The following is an 18,274-nucleotide window of genomic DNA, read 5'->3' as shown; positions in this document are numbered from 1 at the left end:
TCATTTCTGACCTTCCCTGAAAATTTCATCCAAATCCGTTACTTCCCCTTTCAGTAATGTTGCCAACAGACAGACAGACGTACAAACAGACATACATACAAATGCATGCCAATCATCACGTGACTGAAAATCTCACCTGTCGTCTGGTCTGAGGGTGTGACAGTAGAAGTCGGAGCGATTAATGAAGAAACCCGTACGCTTGACCACGTTCTCCGCTATCATGCTAAGGCGGTCCAGAACATTGCACAACTTGCTGGAAAACAAAGAGAGAAATCATTGGGTAATGTTAACATTTGCTCATAATAGCTGCTGGAGATTTTGTATTGTTCTCGTTCAGTTATTTTCAAGGAATTAACACAAGGCAAGCTGGCCTAAATTGGGGAGATAGTCCTGCTTAAGTTCAAGTAACTAAAGTCATCCAAACAGTGGGATCTGGGCAATGCAGATCTTAAGCAATGCAGAAAAATAAAAATCAGAAACAATGAGAATTCTTGGAACTTTCAGAGATAATGTGTTAGATGTTTTGCGCAGCTCTTTATTCACCACATAGGAAACCACGGTTTTATACTGGAGGGGCATACAGGAGCAAGCAAAAGTCTGAGCACTGCTGGTCAACTTTTTTGCCTACTATTTGTAGAAAATGAACTGTTTTCCAAAAACCAAACAACTAATGATGAAACAATCTTTTCGACACTGTAAGCAAGGTAAGTGCATCATTTCTGCGTTGTAAAGTTTTATAGTGGAGAAAAAGGAAAAGAGCACCTTGTAAAAGTTTGTCTTCCCCAAAAGATTTGACCTCTCAAATAACTTCTATCACGGTCTTAAACCTTTTTCTTCTCCAGTAAACATCTAGTCTGATACCTATTTAACTATATGGTCCATTTAGTGCTTGTATATGCTAGAAGACTATTTAAAACAAGCAGCATGGTATAGCTTTTATAGCTTTCCACCATGAAACAGCAGCGTACCAACAGCTTCTGGGGTTGCATATGGAACAAACTGCAGGAACCAGTCTGATTAACTTGCAGGCTGGGACTTCCTGTATCTTTATTATTCTTCAGAATCATTTTCCGGTTCAGATGTGTATGGCTTCATTAGTCCATTATTACATAGTGTGGCATAGAGTGGTATTACAGTGTTTGAGCACTATTCTAGAGGAAGCAATGGTGTAGAGTTACATTAAACCATTCTAAGGCAGGGAGGGGATGCTTTCATGTTACTCCTCCACACATTGCTGAGTTTTTAGGGGTTTCATCAATGGCTGGAGAGGAATTTTAATCAGCTCATTCACATTCATTGTTCAGGAAGGTCAGGTGATGCAAATTTCAAGGCTTCATAAATAATCTGACACTGAAAAGCTTTTCCCAAAAATCAGCAGCTGCAGGTTCCTCTTAGCAGCTGCCTAGCTACTCTGAAAATTCAAATTATTCAGGTAGCAGTTTTCCCTGTTTGTAATGTACTTGAGAAATGGCAATTAGGAGGAACGGTGGAGGTCAAGTTGAAGTTTAGAGGACCAAGAGAATTTTCCGTGAGAAGCAGAACTGCGAGAAAGGAAAATATACACTACAGTTCAAAAGTTTGGGGTTTTGCATGAAAACTCACATTTTTATCCATGTGCACAAGGGTTTTCTAATCATCAATGAGCCTTTCAACACCATTAGCTAACACAATGTAGCATTAGAACACAGGAGTGATGGTTGCTGGAAATGTTCCTCTGTACCCCTATGGAGATATTCCATTAAAAATCAGATAGAATAGTCATTTACCACATGAACAATGTCAAGACTGGATTTATGATTCATTTAATATTATCTTCATGGAAATAAGGAAAAATAAGGACATTTCTAAGTAACTTTTGCACAGTAGTGTAAACAAGACGACATGGTCATCAATATCCCCCGCCACATGTGATGTCTATGAGTCTATATCCAAAATAGTGATCAAGGGCCATAACTCTGTTAAATATTATCGCACAGGTCTCATTTTCGAACTTGATCAAGGTGTCCATGGTGTGAAGCTACACACTAAATTTCGTAATCCTAGCTGTAATAGTTTCCGAGAAAAGCTGTCCCCTTCATGTCGGACAGACAGACGGATGCACGGAGGCCAAACCTATATCCCCCTTTTCCACTTCGTGGAGGCGGGGGATAATAAACCAGTCTGACTGTACAAGACCCTCAGGAAGACATAGCAGATTCTTGATTCTGTTTGGGTGGACTGTCATGGAAGAGTGTTTTTGTTTAGCTGGCTACAAGATGCATTTACAAGCTTTGATACTTGTCAGGAGGGTTGTTAACCAAGAATGGATCGTGCAGACTGTCTTTGTTGTTGTTGTTGTTTGAAACCGTAAAAGATGAAAAATGAGCAGTTATCTTGCTCAAACTACTAAAGAAACTGGTCAGCTTTAACTTTATTCCCTTTGGGAAACAGGCCATCTTTTACATGGCTAGAGATTTGCAGAAATAATCAATCTGTGAGAAATGAAGGATCTTATCTGCTGTTTTAATCACAGGTTCCTTCATGTGAGGTTCAAACAAAGAACTACAATTTTCTTTTAATTCAGTTTATTTAAGTGCTATTGACTGGCAGCCGAGCAATAGATTTTTCTTCTTCTTTACAAATGAATTGGAAATTTTAAACTGGGTTCAACAGGATTCACCACTCTTTGACATGTTCTAGTACCTCTTGGTGTAGCGAGCCATGTCCCAGGCGATGTAGTCGATGCAGTGGTCTGGAGGGAGGAACTGGTTCAGGTTGATCACAGCAGGGTAAAGCTCTTCACTCAGAATCTTCTCGTGTTTCCTTTTTTCACGTTTCTATAGCACAAACACAGACGTACACCGAGTCACATGCAAGACCGATTCCATCGCCGAGTAATAACAGAGCACAAAGGAATTGCATTTTCTGCAGAAAAAAGGTTCAGAGAAAAAAAAATAAACATCTATTCAGACACGTGACTGATGTTTTCCTTCTCTTTGATGCATTCATGGTTTCTCAACAGTGACTTCAGAGAAACACAAAGCTGCATTGTACAGCCAGGAAGCACAGACGTACACGTATGTAGTGGAGAGCACAAAACTGATGCTCAAGAGCAGAGGTGTCAAACATGAGGTCCTCAGGCCAAAACCGGCCCTCCAGAGAGCCCAATCCGGCCCTCAGAGTGTAAAAACTACAGAGAAGACATTAACTGCAGATCGTAAATTGGTAAAAACATTTAAAATAATTTCAAGACCATGGCAAGTTGTTTTGATCATAAAGTAAAAAAGTAGATTGTTCATTGTTCTGTTGTCATTTCGTGTCGCGTTCTCAGTATTTCATTTCATTCTCAATATTATGTCTTGTTTTGGTTGTTTTTTTTTTGTATTTTTTGTCTGACTTTTGTCGTTTGTCACGCTTTTATCATTTTGTTCCTTGTTTTGTCATTTTGTGTTTCCTTTTTGTCTCGCTTCTGTTTCTTGTCATATTTTTGTCATTTTGTTTCTTGTCACTCCTACTTTAGAGAAGTTCATAATATATGAAAAGTGGTGCAGCTGTGTGAGACATTATTGCAAACAGTGGAATTAAAAGTTGAAAAAAAAGTTTGGTATTTGGAAAGAAACATCAGAAAATCTGCTTGAAGTTTAAAAACACATGATTTTTTTTTTTTTTAAAGCTGGAGTCACAACATGATAATGTGCATCAAAGCCTAACTAGGTGTTAGGCTTTTTGTGAATAATAATGCATTCACTCATTCACAGTCTTTCCCTGTGACCTGTGACCACGCTGTCCATTATTTCACAGTGCACTCCTCCACTGCGCCTTTATGAGCGATCACCCTAGGTGATAATCTGCTGGGATGCATCATTTAACAGCTCACATCTCCATTCACACGTCCAGCAAAGCATCGCATCAAGCAGTCAAATTACCAGAGCATTTCCTCTCCCATTCAGCAGAGCGTGTCACACAGTCTGGCACACACACACACACACACACTTTCTAAGAACACTCGAGCTACTGCAAGTACAGTACACGTGAACATGTACTCATAAAAAGCTCACATTTATGGTCCACAGCTATGAAACCGCAACACAAATGCCACAGTAATAACCGTGGTCAGCGGTGTGCGAAAGGGCAGACGCAAATCATGAATGAAAACACAGACCGGTCACACATGTGCATACAGGAGGGAGCAGGGTGATGACATTTTAAGTCATTTCAAGTCATGCACCGTGATTGTTTCAACTAGTTTTTGCATAATTAATGCTTTTCTCGTCTTTATAAATCCTTCCTGTTGCATGCGTTTGCTCTGTGCTCAGTGGGTGCTGCCACTTTAAACAGAATTCTGTCAAAAATTAAATATTAAAAGATTTGGATCCTCCAGATTGTATTTATTCAAAATGTCTCTTTAGAGAGGTAATCCCAGAATTCAACAACAAAGTGCATTTAGGCGAGCCGGTTGTAAAAGTCATTCACATGCTTGGCCATGTGCACCATCACTCCTCTTTTACACACTCAGACACACATGCTAACCCATGATAACAATAAAAAAAAAAAGAACATGCACTCATCAAAGAGGGGACAGGGCCACGGCGACTCCAGTGACAACCACATAAAGACTGGCTGTCATGGTGTTATGGTTAATTGCCAATTCCTTCCTCTTTCTGTCTCTGTGGGATAAGCGAGGGTGTTCTGTGTAAGCAGGGGGTCCCCTCCCTTATTCCCCACAGTCTGCAAATTTCACATGGCAGTGGCTTGTGAGGGCCTCGGTGAATTGCGATTGGTCCCTCGTCTCACGGCTCCCTTTGTGAGTGACAACGTGAGCCTGAAACCCAAGCTACAGCTGTGTGCCCAGGAGAAACTCTCTAATGGTGATGCACACAAGGACGAAAGTCGGGGTGGAGGGTAAGGGGGAGGCTGCTGTGTGTGTGTTTGTTTTTGTAGATGGAAAGAGGTGTAGCATTTTATTAGGGTCCGAGCACCTTTTTCTCCCGTTTTTTGAATCTCAATTTTAATGGCTCACGAGAAAGATTTGCACACACATCAGGACCGGCAACAAATATTGATATTTTATGGACATTGCATTGATGTGAGCAATAGCCCCACCTGGAAAATTTCAAACAGGCTCTACGACCAGGATGTGTCAACCTACAGCTATGAAATTTGGTAGGCATAAGTATGATGCTTAAAAATGTAATTTACAACTATACCTTAAACACAACAGGAAGTCAGCCATTTTGAACTATGTGACATACTTTGGACCAACTTTCAAAAGCTGTAAACTCAAACAAAGTATGCCCAAAAGAACTTAAATTTTAGTCAGGATGCACACCAGGTATGGGTGATCAAACGTTATCAAAATGCTCCATAAAAGTCTGAGGGCGTGGAAATGGCGGCTGGCTGAATTTCGACAATTTGCCATGACACAGGAAATGCTGTCTAACTGATATGTACACGCTCTAATCTGCCTCCAACTTTACATGTGTTATCAGACTGTTATCAGACAACCATAGCCCAATATACATTCACACCTACCACTCCACCTGGTGGACATGCTTGGATTCGCTGAATAGCAAGGTTGCGAGGACACAAACAACACTGCTTCCAGTTTTAATTTCTCCCGTTTTTTGAATCGGCATTTTAAAGACCTAAAAATACTTGAAAACGCATGCAAAAATTGCACACACATCAGGACTGGTGAAAAATTTGACATTTTATGGAACTTTTGCAAGCATGTGAGTCAAAATGGTTCAACAGCGGCACCTGGAAAATGTCAAACAGGCTCTACGACCAGGACGTGTCACCTACAGCTATGAAATTTGGTAGACATAAATAACTCGTGACAACGCACAAAAATGTAATTGACAACTATACCTAAAACACAACAGGAAGGCATCCATTTTCAATGATTTTGGACCAATTTTTGCACATTTTCAAAAGCTATAAAGTCAAACGGAGCAACCCCGACAGACCTCAAATTTGGCCAGGATGTACACCAGGTAAGGGTGATTAAAAATGACCAAAAATGCTCCACAAAAGTCTGAGGACATGGAAATGGCTAAATTTTGACAATTCACCATGACACAGGTAGTGCTGTATAACTGGCCTGTATATGCTCCAATCTGCTTCAAACTTTATATGTGTGATCGAAGTCCAGCCCCGATGAATTCTATAGACCAAAATACAGTCACAAAGAGAGCGCCACCTGGTGGATGGGTCACCATGAAACAGGAAGTGCTGTCTAACTAGCCCGTACATGCTTCAATCTACCTCAAACTTTACATGTGTGATCACAGTCTGGTCCTGATAACATACCTTGGCTTAAATACACTCAGCCGCAGCGCCACCTGGTGGACATGCTTGAATTCGCTGACCAGCAAGGATGTGAGGACCCAACCAATGCTGCTTGCAGCTTTAATAAATTTTGCGCTTTATTATCACCTTTAGTCATTTATCATATTTCAATTAATTTTCTTGTCAAAATTCATCATTTGTTTAATGATTGATGGTGATTTTACAGAAACACAATGCGAAAGCACAAAGGGGAAAGAGCCTTGTGTGTTTTTGTTGGGAGTAAAATGTTCCCTTTTTTTAATCATCACCATGCGCACGTTTTAGAGCAATGCAAAGGCAGATCAATATTCATGGTGGCATTTCAACTGCTGGTAATAATCAACCACTAGGAAAATCTCTTGTGACTATAATGACTCCACAGGAACAAATAACGCCCAGTATCAATCGAGCGCTTAGTAAATTACACAATCAAGGCCTGCGCTATTACTGCAGATAACTATCTGTTGAGGGATTCCACAGGCAGGGTGTATTTCATCCTAAGATATTAAAATATATTCACAAAAATGCTCTGTACATAATCTACACATTAAGATAGCAGTCCTCTAAATTAAACTAAATGCTTCTGCAGCAACAAAGGATTTCCTAGAAAGCAATTTCTTTAAAAAAAAATGTACTTTTCATTAATATATTTTCATCTTGTTTTTAATAATTTCTTTTAATCCTTATATTCACCATGATGTGTTTTGATTGTTCTTTAAAAATATTGTCTAAACAAAGATAAATATTGATAAGGCTGCAAGCTAGATGCTGCAAATTGTGTGAAAGTCCTACACTTTCAATATAAACCCTATATTATAAAGTAAGTTAAGGAAAATATAACAACAAAAAAAGCTAATCTAATATCATGGTCTAATCAACCGCATAATCCAAAGGCATAGTCATCAAGATCCGTTTAGTCTTTTGCATTGCTGTCCTGAAAGTACTCCATCGACGTAACCTACTGTTCAAAAGTTTGGGGTCATCCAGACAATTTCATGTTTTCCTTGAAAACGCACACTTTTATCCATGTGCTAACATAACGGCACAAGGGTTTTCTAATCATCAATGAGCCTTTCAACACCATTAGCTAACACAATGTAGCATTAGAACACAGGAGTGATGGTTAAAAATCAGCCATTTCCAGCTAGAACAGTCATTTACTGCATTAATAATGTGTAGACTACATTTCTGATTCATTTAATGTTATCTTCATTGAAAAAAAAAGCTTTTCTTTCAAAAATAATGACATATCTAAATGACCTCAAACTTTTGAACAGCAGTGTATACTTGAGCAAAGTGTAAAATGCTACATAATTTCAGCGGTCCATGCAAAAACACTACAATTACTACAGTGCCATGAAATTATTCAACAGTTCTAGTTTAAAAATAACTGCACACTTTCATAACTGTGCTCTTTAACCAAAATTGAAACGTTTGTGATGCTATGTGTTTTAAACTATAAAACAAAAGGTGGGCTGTAATTTTATGTACCAGCCTGCCATTAGTAAATATCAGCTCTCACAATATTCTGTGTCACTGTTATAGCACCATATTTTGTTGTCATGTTGTGGAAAATGGGGAGTCAGCAGCAGAGTGTGAATGAGCATCTCAAAAATGTACACTACCTTGACCAAGTTGAGGATGATAATAGGTGAGCCGAACCGCTGCAGCATCTGGTCAAAATGGAGGGCGGCTACATGGGCGTATGGGTCAGCTTGGTCCACTAAAAAAGACGACAAAAAAAGAGGGGGGAAAGAGGTCAAAATGTTTTTCAATGTTAGATATTTAGGTAAAAGGACAGAATACACAATCTTCTTCTTGGTCTACAAAGCACTGTAGCTTGTCTGCTACAACCACTGTAGCAGACAAGCTAACCGCTAACACACGATCAAACGCTAACATGCCAACTGCGGAACTGATTAATCCAGTAAATGAAGAAGAATAATCTGTTAAACTAGTAATCCAGATTTTAAAAAAAAGCTAACTGTCACTTAGTTTTCTTGTTAACTCAGCTGCTGATGAGACCACTTAATCACAAAAGTTCCTATCTTGTGTAGCAGTTTATACTTTGGTACAACATGAAACTAGCTTAAAAGCTACAGTAGCTTCATCCATTCCATCCAAACTTAAACCAACCATGAGGATGTTTAATATTGCAAATGTGTCCCCACTGAAATGAACAGATTTACATTTGTTTTAATGCAGCTACTGTAGGTTGGAAACTGAGTCTTCGCCATTCTGTTTTCTCGACTTTGAATGCACTTTTATGTTTTGATTTTTTTTTGTTTATTTCCGGCATTTTGTACACTACCACTGAAAAGTTTGGGGTCACTTAGAAATGTCCTTATTTTTGAAAGAAAAGCATATTTTTTCAATGAAGATAACATTAAATGAATCAGAAATCCAGTGTAGACATAGTTAATGTTGTAAATGACTATTCTAGCTGGAAACGGCTGATTTTTAATGGAATATCTCCATAGGGGTACAGAGGAACATTTCCAGCAACCATCACTCCTGTGTTCTAATGCTACATTGTGTTAGCTAATGGTGTTGAAAGGCTCATTGATGATTAGAAAACCTTGTGCAGTTATGTTAGCACATGAATAAAAGTGTGAGTTTTCATGGAAAACATGAAATTGTCTGGATGACCCCAAACTTTTGAACGACAGTGCAGGTCAACTTTATCTCATTTCGAGCAGTGGAGCAACTTTAACTCATTAAGAGTAACTTTAACTAATATAGAGCAACTTTAAGTCATTTTTAGCAACAAATAAAAGTGTGAGTTTTCACAGAAAACATGAAACAGCCTGGGTGACCCCAAACTTTTGAACGGTAGTTTCTGTAGTTAGCTACTTTACTTTTAGAGTTTTCAACACCGGACTGTGAGGCCTAACAGCCTCTATTCCTTGCTCGTTGCTTAGTATTTCATGCGTTCACTTCCATTTTCATTCTTCTATTCATTCCTTATTTTAAAACCACATTTATTGCCTCCATCTGCCACTCATGTGGAGCACCACACCTGCAGTCAAACTGGACTAGTGAAGCTGCAAGAGGACAGATTAGAGGAAATAGGTCACGTCGTGCTGAGGTTCAGCTCGCGAAGCTGACAAAACACACAAAACACTCGCAGTTTTCAACTTGTGTCTGCTACCATTTATACAGCATTTCCTAACTCAACTTCTGCTTCTTCCTCAAGGGAGATGAAGGCTTAAGTAGACTTCATGTGCCTCGATAACGACGACGGCATTGAAGTAAAACCACCTATTAAGGTCATCTCCTTCACAACTGTGACATTTGCCTACTTGAGGTCAGTCATATACATACTGCATATAGATCTCTTACATAACTACTTAGGTAACAATGTCTCTTGACAGCAATAGCAGAGACGGGTCAATAGGTGATGCACAGTGTAACAAATGTACATTGCATGCTCTAAAGCTCAGCTCAAACTACTGTCTCTTAGCGACGTAACTGACCCAGATTTGTCTAATAGCCATCATTCTATGCAGCAGGCACCAAAATCAGATAAATATTCCAATCGTATTGAATGCGGGTTGACTTCCTGACAAATCTGTAAGCTGTAATTAGCTGTGAGGCTTTTTCATTTTTACAAAGCTCAAGGTGGTTGTAAAGAAAAGAACACTGAAATCCAACCAATGTGAATTTAATCAGACAAATCAGTCGTCCCTTTCGGCAAACAGTAACTTTTCAATTTACTTCTGATTGTTTTTCTCATCATAAGAAGGGCGTGTTAGGACTCATGGACCTTTTGGGAAATAAGCCTGTTCCTTATTTGACCTAGATAGAACCAACTGAAGCAGATGTCACAAAATGTCAAACTGTTCTTTTAACACAGATATGGGCGTGTTGATATTTGAAGCAGAATCTAATTAGAATACTGCACAAGAGAGACTATTACAGACTCCACAAAGCAAAACAACATGAATGCTCATTTCTTCAATTTTATGGGTGTGAATGACAGATAGGAAATCTTCAGAGGCGAAAAAAAGCATAATGTAGAAGAGAAAATGTACCAATACCAAAGGCAAACTGTGTCAAAATAGATATAGACACACAGTGAGAGATAAACTGATGGTGCCAGGTTTGGGCAACATTTGGGAAATGTCAGATAAGGACTGTCTCTAAGGATCAAAGTGGGAGCAGGATGATGAGGTAAGTTGATCCACAGAAAGATCTTAGGGACACGCTCAGTGTCTCGATCACACACAGGTAAATGTCATCTGAGGATGAAATAAAGGGCAAACCGGAGGGAAAAAAGATTAGGATTTAATGCAGGCATTGTACACATGCAAACAGCAGTGTATTCCTGTGCACACACACACACAGAAACACACACAGCAGTCTGCAGCGTTATCAGTCTAAGGGACCCGATCGCCTCCCTCTGGCCTCGGTCTGGTGTTTTCATCTCGCTCATAATGAGAGGGGAGAATGGATACAAAGATGAAAGCTAAGAGGGGGTCATCCTGGCTTCACCGACTTCTTCTTTTTTTTTTTTTTTACATTTTTTTCCCTTTGTGCCACTGGTTGAAAAGAAATGACCCTACTATAAAACCGCTCTCTATTTTAACGCAGTTATTCTAATTACATCCTTCCTCTGTCCCAACAAGATTATTTCTGGTCTTGTGCAGGGAAATGTGGATATTATTAAACAAATCTTTCAACAAAGCAGGTGAAGAGTCGTCTACACTGCCAACTCTCCATTATACAGTAATGTTCAAATGTTTAAGGTCACTCAGAAATGTCCTCACTGGTAAACAAAAGCAGTTTTTTTCCCCCCAAAGAGGATAATAAATGAACAAGAAATACAGTCTAGACATTGTTAACGTGGTAAATGACTATTGTAGCTGGAAACAGCTGATTTTTAATGGAATATCTCCATAGGGGTACAGAGGAACATTTCCAGCAACCATCACTCCTGTGTTCTAATGCTACATTGTGTTAGCTAATGCTGTTGAAAGGCTAATTGATGACTAGAAAACCCTTGTGCAGTTATGCTAGCACATGGATAAAAGTGAGAGTTTTTATGGAAAACATGAAATTTTCTGGGTGACCTCAAACATTTGAACGGTAGTGTAGATCAACTTGAACTTATTTAGAGCAACTTTGACTAATATAGAGCAACTTGATCGACTACAGAGCAAATTTAACTATCATAGAGTAATTTTAACTGATACAGAGCAATTTTAAATAATACAGAGTAACTTTAAATAATACAGAGCAACTTTACCTCCTTTAGAGCAACTTTAATGATTATAGAGCAACTTCATATCATTTGGAGCAACTTTAAATAATACAGAGTAACTTTACCTCCTTTAGTAGAGCGATTTTAACTAATATAGGGCAACTTCAACTATTATAAAGCAACTTTAATTCATTTAGAGCAACTATATCTCATTTAGAGCAAATTTAAGTAGTTTTGAGCCACTTTAACTAACACTGAGCAACTTTTATTCATGTACACTATCGTTCAAAAGTTTGGCGTCACATAGAAACTTAGACCCCAAACTTTTGAACAATAGTGTAAATGTCATAGGACACCTAAACCACCTGATGTAATATAAGGTTGATGTTAGACATCTCGGTCAAATATTTGTGATGCTGGTCAACAAAGAAATCTGCTGATGTACAGAAAGATATGACGTGTAAAACAGTGTTCTTACATCGTATTGGGGGTTTTGGCATCATGGTGGAAATGTCCTGGGACCAGTAGAGTGGGACCGAACCCCGCACTTGGACGTATGAGGAGTAACTCCCTGCTGTGAAAGACATAACTGAGGCGTCATGGACGATCTGTTCAGTCTCTACCTCATTAGCCACATCGCCCTTGGGAAAAAAAAACATGAAACACAAATAAAAAGGACAAGAGTCAGAAAAATGACTGTTGCCAAGATCAAGAAGAAACTGCTAGTCTCTAAATTAAATCCAATGTGTAGCCCTGAGAAAAATTCTAAACAAGAAAGAACATGAATCCATCCATTCATTATCTATACACAAACAATCACACCCACATTCACACCTACGGACAAATTAGAGTTACCAATTAACCTCAGCATGTTTTTGGACTGTGGGAGGAAGCCAGACTACCAGGAGAAAACCCACGCATGCACAGGGAGAACATGCAAACTCCATGCAAAAGATCTATGGAAGGACAGGACACGAACTGACGGTCTTCTAGCTGTGAGGACAAAGTGCTAACCGCATGCATGGGTTTTCTCCAGGTACTCCGGCTATCGTGACCCTAATGAGGATTAAGCGGTGCATAGATGAAGGATGGATTGATGAATAAAACTGCATCATGCAAATGAAATCTCAGGTTGAAGGTCGTGCGATTCTGCTGAAAGATTGTTTCCCAAATGCTGCTTTCTGGAGCAATGAATGACTGAATGAGGAAAATGTTGTGTGTTTGTGAAGATTCTCCTTCCTCCCACCGAACGCCCATACAAACACTCATGCATCCTCAAGAAAGAGCAGTGGGTCAAATTAACCCCCCGCTATAAAACTGAGTCATCTCAATCATCCTGGTGGCCCTCAGCCCTGCCTCCCCCATCTATTCTTCCATGTTGCCTTGGCAACAGATGCACCTCGCAGTTGGCTCCTCTTTTCAGGAAGCGCGTCCCGGCAAATTTGCTGGAGCGTCTGGCAATGAGAGTGATGTGGACTGGTCGGCCGTAGATCAGGAGCTCTGCATTTGGTGGGTTAAGGTGGAGTAGAAATCAAAATAATACAACACTAACAGCATGATACAACCATCTGTGTAAACACACACATTCACTACTATTAAAATACAAACAGCTTACTTTTTAACCTGTATTCTGCTGAGCGTGTTGCTTCTTACACACTAGTCATGCGCTCATATTGGCTCTTATCCATGAAAGTTTTGGATTTTAAATCTCAAATCTGCAAAAACTTATCAGAAAAATCATCATTATGAGAGTCTGACTCACCCAATATATGTAGATTGAGGGTATAAACTGACAAGTGGCCAACTGGTATCTACACGTTACCATTTTTAAAATCATTTTTCCTGCTGAAAACAACTACAAACTACATGGAGAGCCATTTGAAGGTTTAGATTTTGCGATAAAGCAGCCCTACCAGCTTTTTTCTTGTGAATTATCTACTTTGATGGCAGTACTCATCTCCCTGCATGCAAATGCTTCACTAAAACAACTCAACCATCATGAGTTTGAATGAAGACTGTTGTTTCATCCTGTTTTTAGCTCTGCCCTTAAAGAAATACAAACAGGGAGGAGGTTTTCTTCACCTCCCCTTTAGCAGAATGATAATGAATGCAGTCAGACCATTCCACACAGCACTGTGTCAATGCTAGAGAATGGTCTGACCATTCAAGCCTATGATTAGGAAAATAAAGGCATTAAAACTCGTCCTGTGTACCAGGTCATAATTTCTGTATTTGAAACTTTATCCAAAAAATACAGTAATACAGGAAAAATCCATCTATCCATTATGTGTACACTGCTTAATCCTCAATAGGGTTGTGGGGGGCTGGAGTCTAGCCAAGCTGGCTTATGGTGAAGGCAGGAGACACCTGGACAGGTAACAGTCTATCTCAGAACAACATTTAGAGACACACAATCACACTCACAATTTAAAATCACCAATTAACCTCAGTATGTGTTTGGACTGTGGGAGGAAGTTGGAGAACCTGGAGAAACCCCACACATGTACATGGAGAACATGTAAACTCCACGCAGAAAGATCCCAGGAAGGCCGGGACACGAAGCAGGGACCTTCTAGCTGCAAGGCAACAGTGCTAAGCTCCAAGCCACTGTGTAACCCAGGGAAAAAATATTATATTTACAATAAAGAAATCAAAAGAGTTCCCTGCCTTCACCACTAAGTCAGCTGGGATAGACTCCAGCGACCCTAATGAGGATTAAGTGGTCTTTTGATAATGGATGAATGGATGGATTTTGGCCATAGCTAACCAAGGCACCCCACAGAAAGTTCTTAGTTTGAGGTTTGAGGAACATTTCCACAGGTGCCTTCATCTTTCATTACCTTTTACTGACACTTCTTAAACTTGTATTCTGTGGCGTCTTCCTAACTGCACCTCGTTTTTGCATTTGGCTCAATGTGCTGAATCTCCTTTATTCTTTTTTGCAGCGATCAACCTTCTCGAGCTCTCAGTAAATTAACACTGAAGGCCAAACAGTTTCCAGGAATTGTCTAAACTCAAAGCGCCCACACACTGCCTGATAGGGGAGACAGTGTTGGAGGCAGCGCTAACTGTAAAGTGAACCTTAGCTTATCAGTCTGCTGCATTATACACAGGCATCAGACACAGGCTTTTTTTGACTAATTAACAAAAAGGAAACAAGTTTTACACTGCTACATGTGATTTTTTGCAAAGGAGAAATGAAGGTAAACAACAGAAATCTGAGACCTAAACTTAAGGCAGACTTTAACCCTCAAAAATTAGACTTTTCACTCAGCGTTGGAGAAAACTAAAGCCCATCTGCAGTGGTAACTAATGCCTCAATACAGCACAAACTCTTTAAAAATCCAGAGAAGAACATCAATGTTGAGTTAATTCCCTGGAAACAATACAGCAGCACTGAAATAAAAGGCAGAGAGAACTTTAAAAAAAGATTTATGCAAGTATATAAAACCCTGAGCTTGTATTCATCCCAAAGAAACTCTGTGTACCTCATCTGATTAAATATGCACAGGGAGCTTTTTCCCTGCAGATAACAGATGGAGAGATTATGCAAGTGCCATTGTTTACATACCTGATAAACATTGCTTAATGCCATGATACTTGTTTTGCTAAAGCCCGGACAACAAACACAAACTGCTCCTGCAGTTCGGTGGTGAATCACTCAGTCTAACTCACAGTGCAATCCACGTGCTCTGATGAAGGCTGAACACAGTCGCAAGTTATTACAAGTGATGCTGAGGCTGAGAGACGAGGAGTGTCGGCAAAGGAGAGAAATGTGAGGGGTACATGTGTGTCTCCTGGTAGTGCACGATCAAAAGAAGTTAATCACTATGCATGGGCACGGTGTCATGCTGCTGGTATGGCATGTGCTTTAATTAGGCATAATTTGCAAGTCTCTTTAGAAAACACAGCAACAAGTGGATCATGCAGAATAAGAGAGCAGAAAGACAGAACACAGAAAGCACAGGTGACTTGACAAATCTCAAAGGATACTGGACTGGCCACAGAAGCCGTGGATGATGTACATGAGCCAATCATGATGCAAGATGTCCTTAACACGCTCCAGGAGCTTCCCGTTCCACACGTACTTGTAGTACGGTTCAGTCTGGAGGCCGTAAACCACTGTGGTGGAAAAAGAGGAACACATAAAAGCTCTGGGTCATTTTACTAATCTGGCATCAGTCCAAATGATCAGATAGAGAGCAGCAAATGGAAAAAGTAAAATTAGCTGAGGTGACACAGGCCGTGCAGGAAGAGCTTATTTAGAAACACAAATTAAATCGCCCGAACTGGAATTATGGTTACTGTGTTACAATGCACGTCACGAATGACTAAACTCGTCAGTCAAGGCAAGTCATGGTATCTTTTTCCATTAATTTTCCAAAGACCTTCAGCAAGATGAAGGTAAACCTGCAATAAAACACACTGTAGAACAGAGGTACAAACCCATTTTAGTTCAGGGGCCACATTCAGCCCAATCTGATCTCAAGCGGGCCGGACAAATAAAATCACAGCATAATAAACTCTAAAAATAACCACAGCTCCATAGTTTCCGTTAGTTTTTTTTTTTGCAAAAATGTACATTCTGAAAATGTTCAGAGTGAATGAATTGTCTTTTTACAAAACATCATGAACAACCTGAAATTTCTTTACAAAAATAAATTCATTTTCAGCAACATTATGCATCAGTTCATCATTTAGTCATTACAATTTACAGATCAAAGGTCTACAAAAGGAGTAAAAAGTTCAGTCACAGGAATCTGGAACTGGATGACGTCGTATTTTATTTTATGACCAAAAGAACAAAAGCCAGACCAAAAAAAAAGACGAAAAAAACAACAAAAACAACAAAAACAAGACAAAATATTACAAAAATGAGACACAAAATGACAAAAATGAGAAACACAATGACAAACAATGAGACAAATGGCATGAAACAAAACAAAGGGACAAAAAAATTGATTAAAAAAGTCAGTGACAAAAAAGGACAAAAAATTAGACAAAAATTACACAAAAAATGACAAAAAAGAAACAAATTAACAAAAAAAGACAACACAAATGAGACAAAAAAACCCACAAAGCAACCAATGACACGCAAAGCAACAAATAAAGCAGAACACAAAATGCAAAAACAATCGTGAGAAAATCTTATCATTAACGTAGTATTGGACACCATACCAAATCGTGAATAGAGTGTATCATTACATCCCTAATAGAAACTATACTTAGTTGTAGAATTAATGGAAAAAAAACACCCACTCCACAAACACGGTTGTGAAGTTTTCCGGCGACATCACTGTCGTCAGTCTCACATCTGACAGTAATGAGACCCACTACAGAGAGGAGATCCAGCACCTTTTCCAGTGAAGTTCAGACAACACCACCACCTCTCCTTGCTGACTGTATCCTTGATGCTTCTGACCACACAGGCTTTCTACCATCACATCCTTATAGATTACAATTATGTGAAAATGTTGCAGTTTTTTCTCCGTACTTCATGTATTAGTCTTCCAATTTATCCATCGGAGCTACATTAGGTGGTTATTTTTTGTCTCTGACTTGAACGTCAGTCTTGTTTCCTGCCTGCCAGAAACAGAAGGAACATGGATTAGCTTCTGCTCACCTTGAGTAGGTAAACCTTCATCTTCAAAGATGTCAAAGCTGTCCTGCTTGCTCTGCGTATGAACCTCTTCTTCACCAGAGGAAGCTGCTGATGACCACAGTTCATAAGGTCTCTGCAGCAGAGTCAGGTTGTACTGCAGCGAGTGGCTCAGGTCATAGCTATAGCTGCAGGGAGGGTACAAAGACAGCATCATACAAAACAAGAAAAGGCCGCGCTGCCTCATAATGCATCTGAGGTAACTACATGAACAAAGATGCAAACTGTTTTTCTGCATGTTATACAGTCAGAAACATCAAGTCTATGTCATGCCAGACAAGGCTAAAATGATACCATAAAGTGCTAAACTAAAACTAAATATGCATCATCTAAAACGGCATGTGAAAAATGAAACCTTGAAGACATTTTTTTTCCCCCTCACAGTAAAAGTACGCTTTCATATTTTATGCTGCATTAACTGAGTACAGATTTCTAGTGACGACCAAGGGCACACGTGGAGGTAAGCTAAAGCTACGTTTAGACATTAGAACGAATTATCTGAAGAGTGCATCACCACACATGTTCAGGCTTGTGTTGTGTTACATCTGGAAATCAAATTTAGCAACATAAGAAAAAAATGTTAAGCGAACGTGTACCTAAACAATCATTGGTTCATTTGTCAGATTTTTTTTAATAGTAATTTATCTAAAAAATAGGATGGAAACATTCATAACTAGAAAAGCACTCAGAAAGCGCAGTATTCCACCAAGGCTGCTCATTCCCACATATGGCATTGTCAGAAATGCAACATTTCTTTATTAGTTATTGATGATCAGAAATCACGGCACCATCGAATGTGTCTATTTCATATAGACTCACATACAAGATGAACTTGCACTGAGCACAGGCATGTGTTATGCATGTCTACGTTACGTACGGATACCGAATCACGTGATCTAAATATGTAGTGGGGGCGGGAACTGATGGGACTCAGAAACACCCCCATAATTTAATCAATTGTTCCTTGTATCATTTCCGACAAATAAGTCCTGATAAGTCTGCAACGGCCGATTTATAGTAGGATCACAATCATGTGATCGTCAGCAGGCAGCTGATGCAGTGTTCACTTGTTGTCATAGTTACAGTGACGCTGTGCTGCTATC

General features: G+C 39.4%; 1 protein-coding gene across 1 annotated transcript in view; it reads right to left on the bottom strand.

Moving 5' to 3' along the window:
* fig4a (FIG4 phosphoinositide 5-phosphatase a) overlaps positions 1-18,274 on the bottom strand; it is a 78,673-nt gene that overhangs the window by 47,361 nt on the left and 13,038 nt on the right. Inside the window, 7 exon segments of the mRNA XM_051960831.1 lie at positions 137-253; positions 2,683-2,816; positions 7,935-8,032; positions 11,991-12,153; positions 12,912-13,012; positions 15,506-15,634; positions 17,136-17,299. Coding sequence (XP_051816791.1) covers positions 137-253; positions 2,683-2,816; positions 7,935-8,032; positions 11,991-12,153; positions 12,912-13,012; positions 15,506-15,634; positions 17,136-17,299 — 906 coding nt within the window.

The sequence above is a fragment of the Acanthochromis polyacanthus genome, chromosome 16, assembly GCF_021347895.1.
Source record: "Acanthochromis polyacanthus isolate Apoly-LR-REF ecotype Palm Island chromosome 16, KAUST_Apoly_ChrSc, whole genome shotgun sequence".
NCBI lineage: Eukaryota > Metazoa > Chordata > Actinopteri > Pomacentridae > Acanthochromis > Acanthochromis polyacanthus.
Note: the sequence above shows the minus strand (reverse complement) of the source record. Positions and strands in the feature narration are given on the sequence as shown.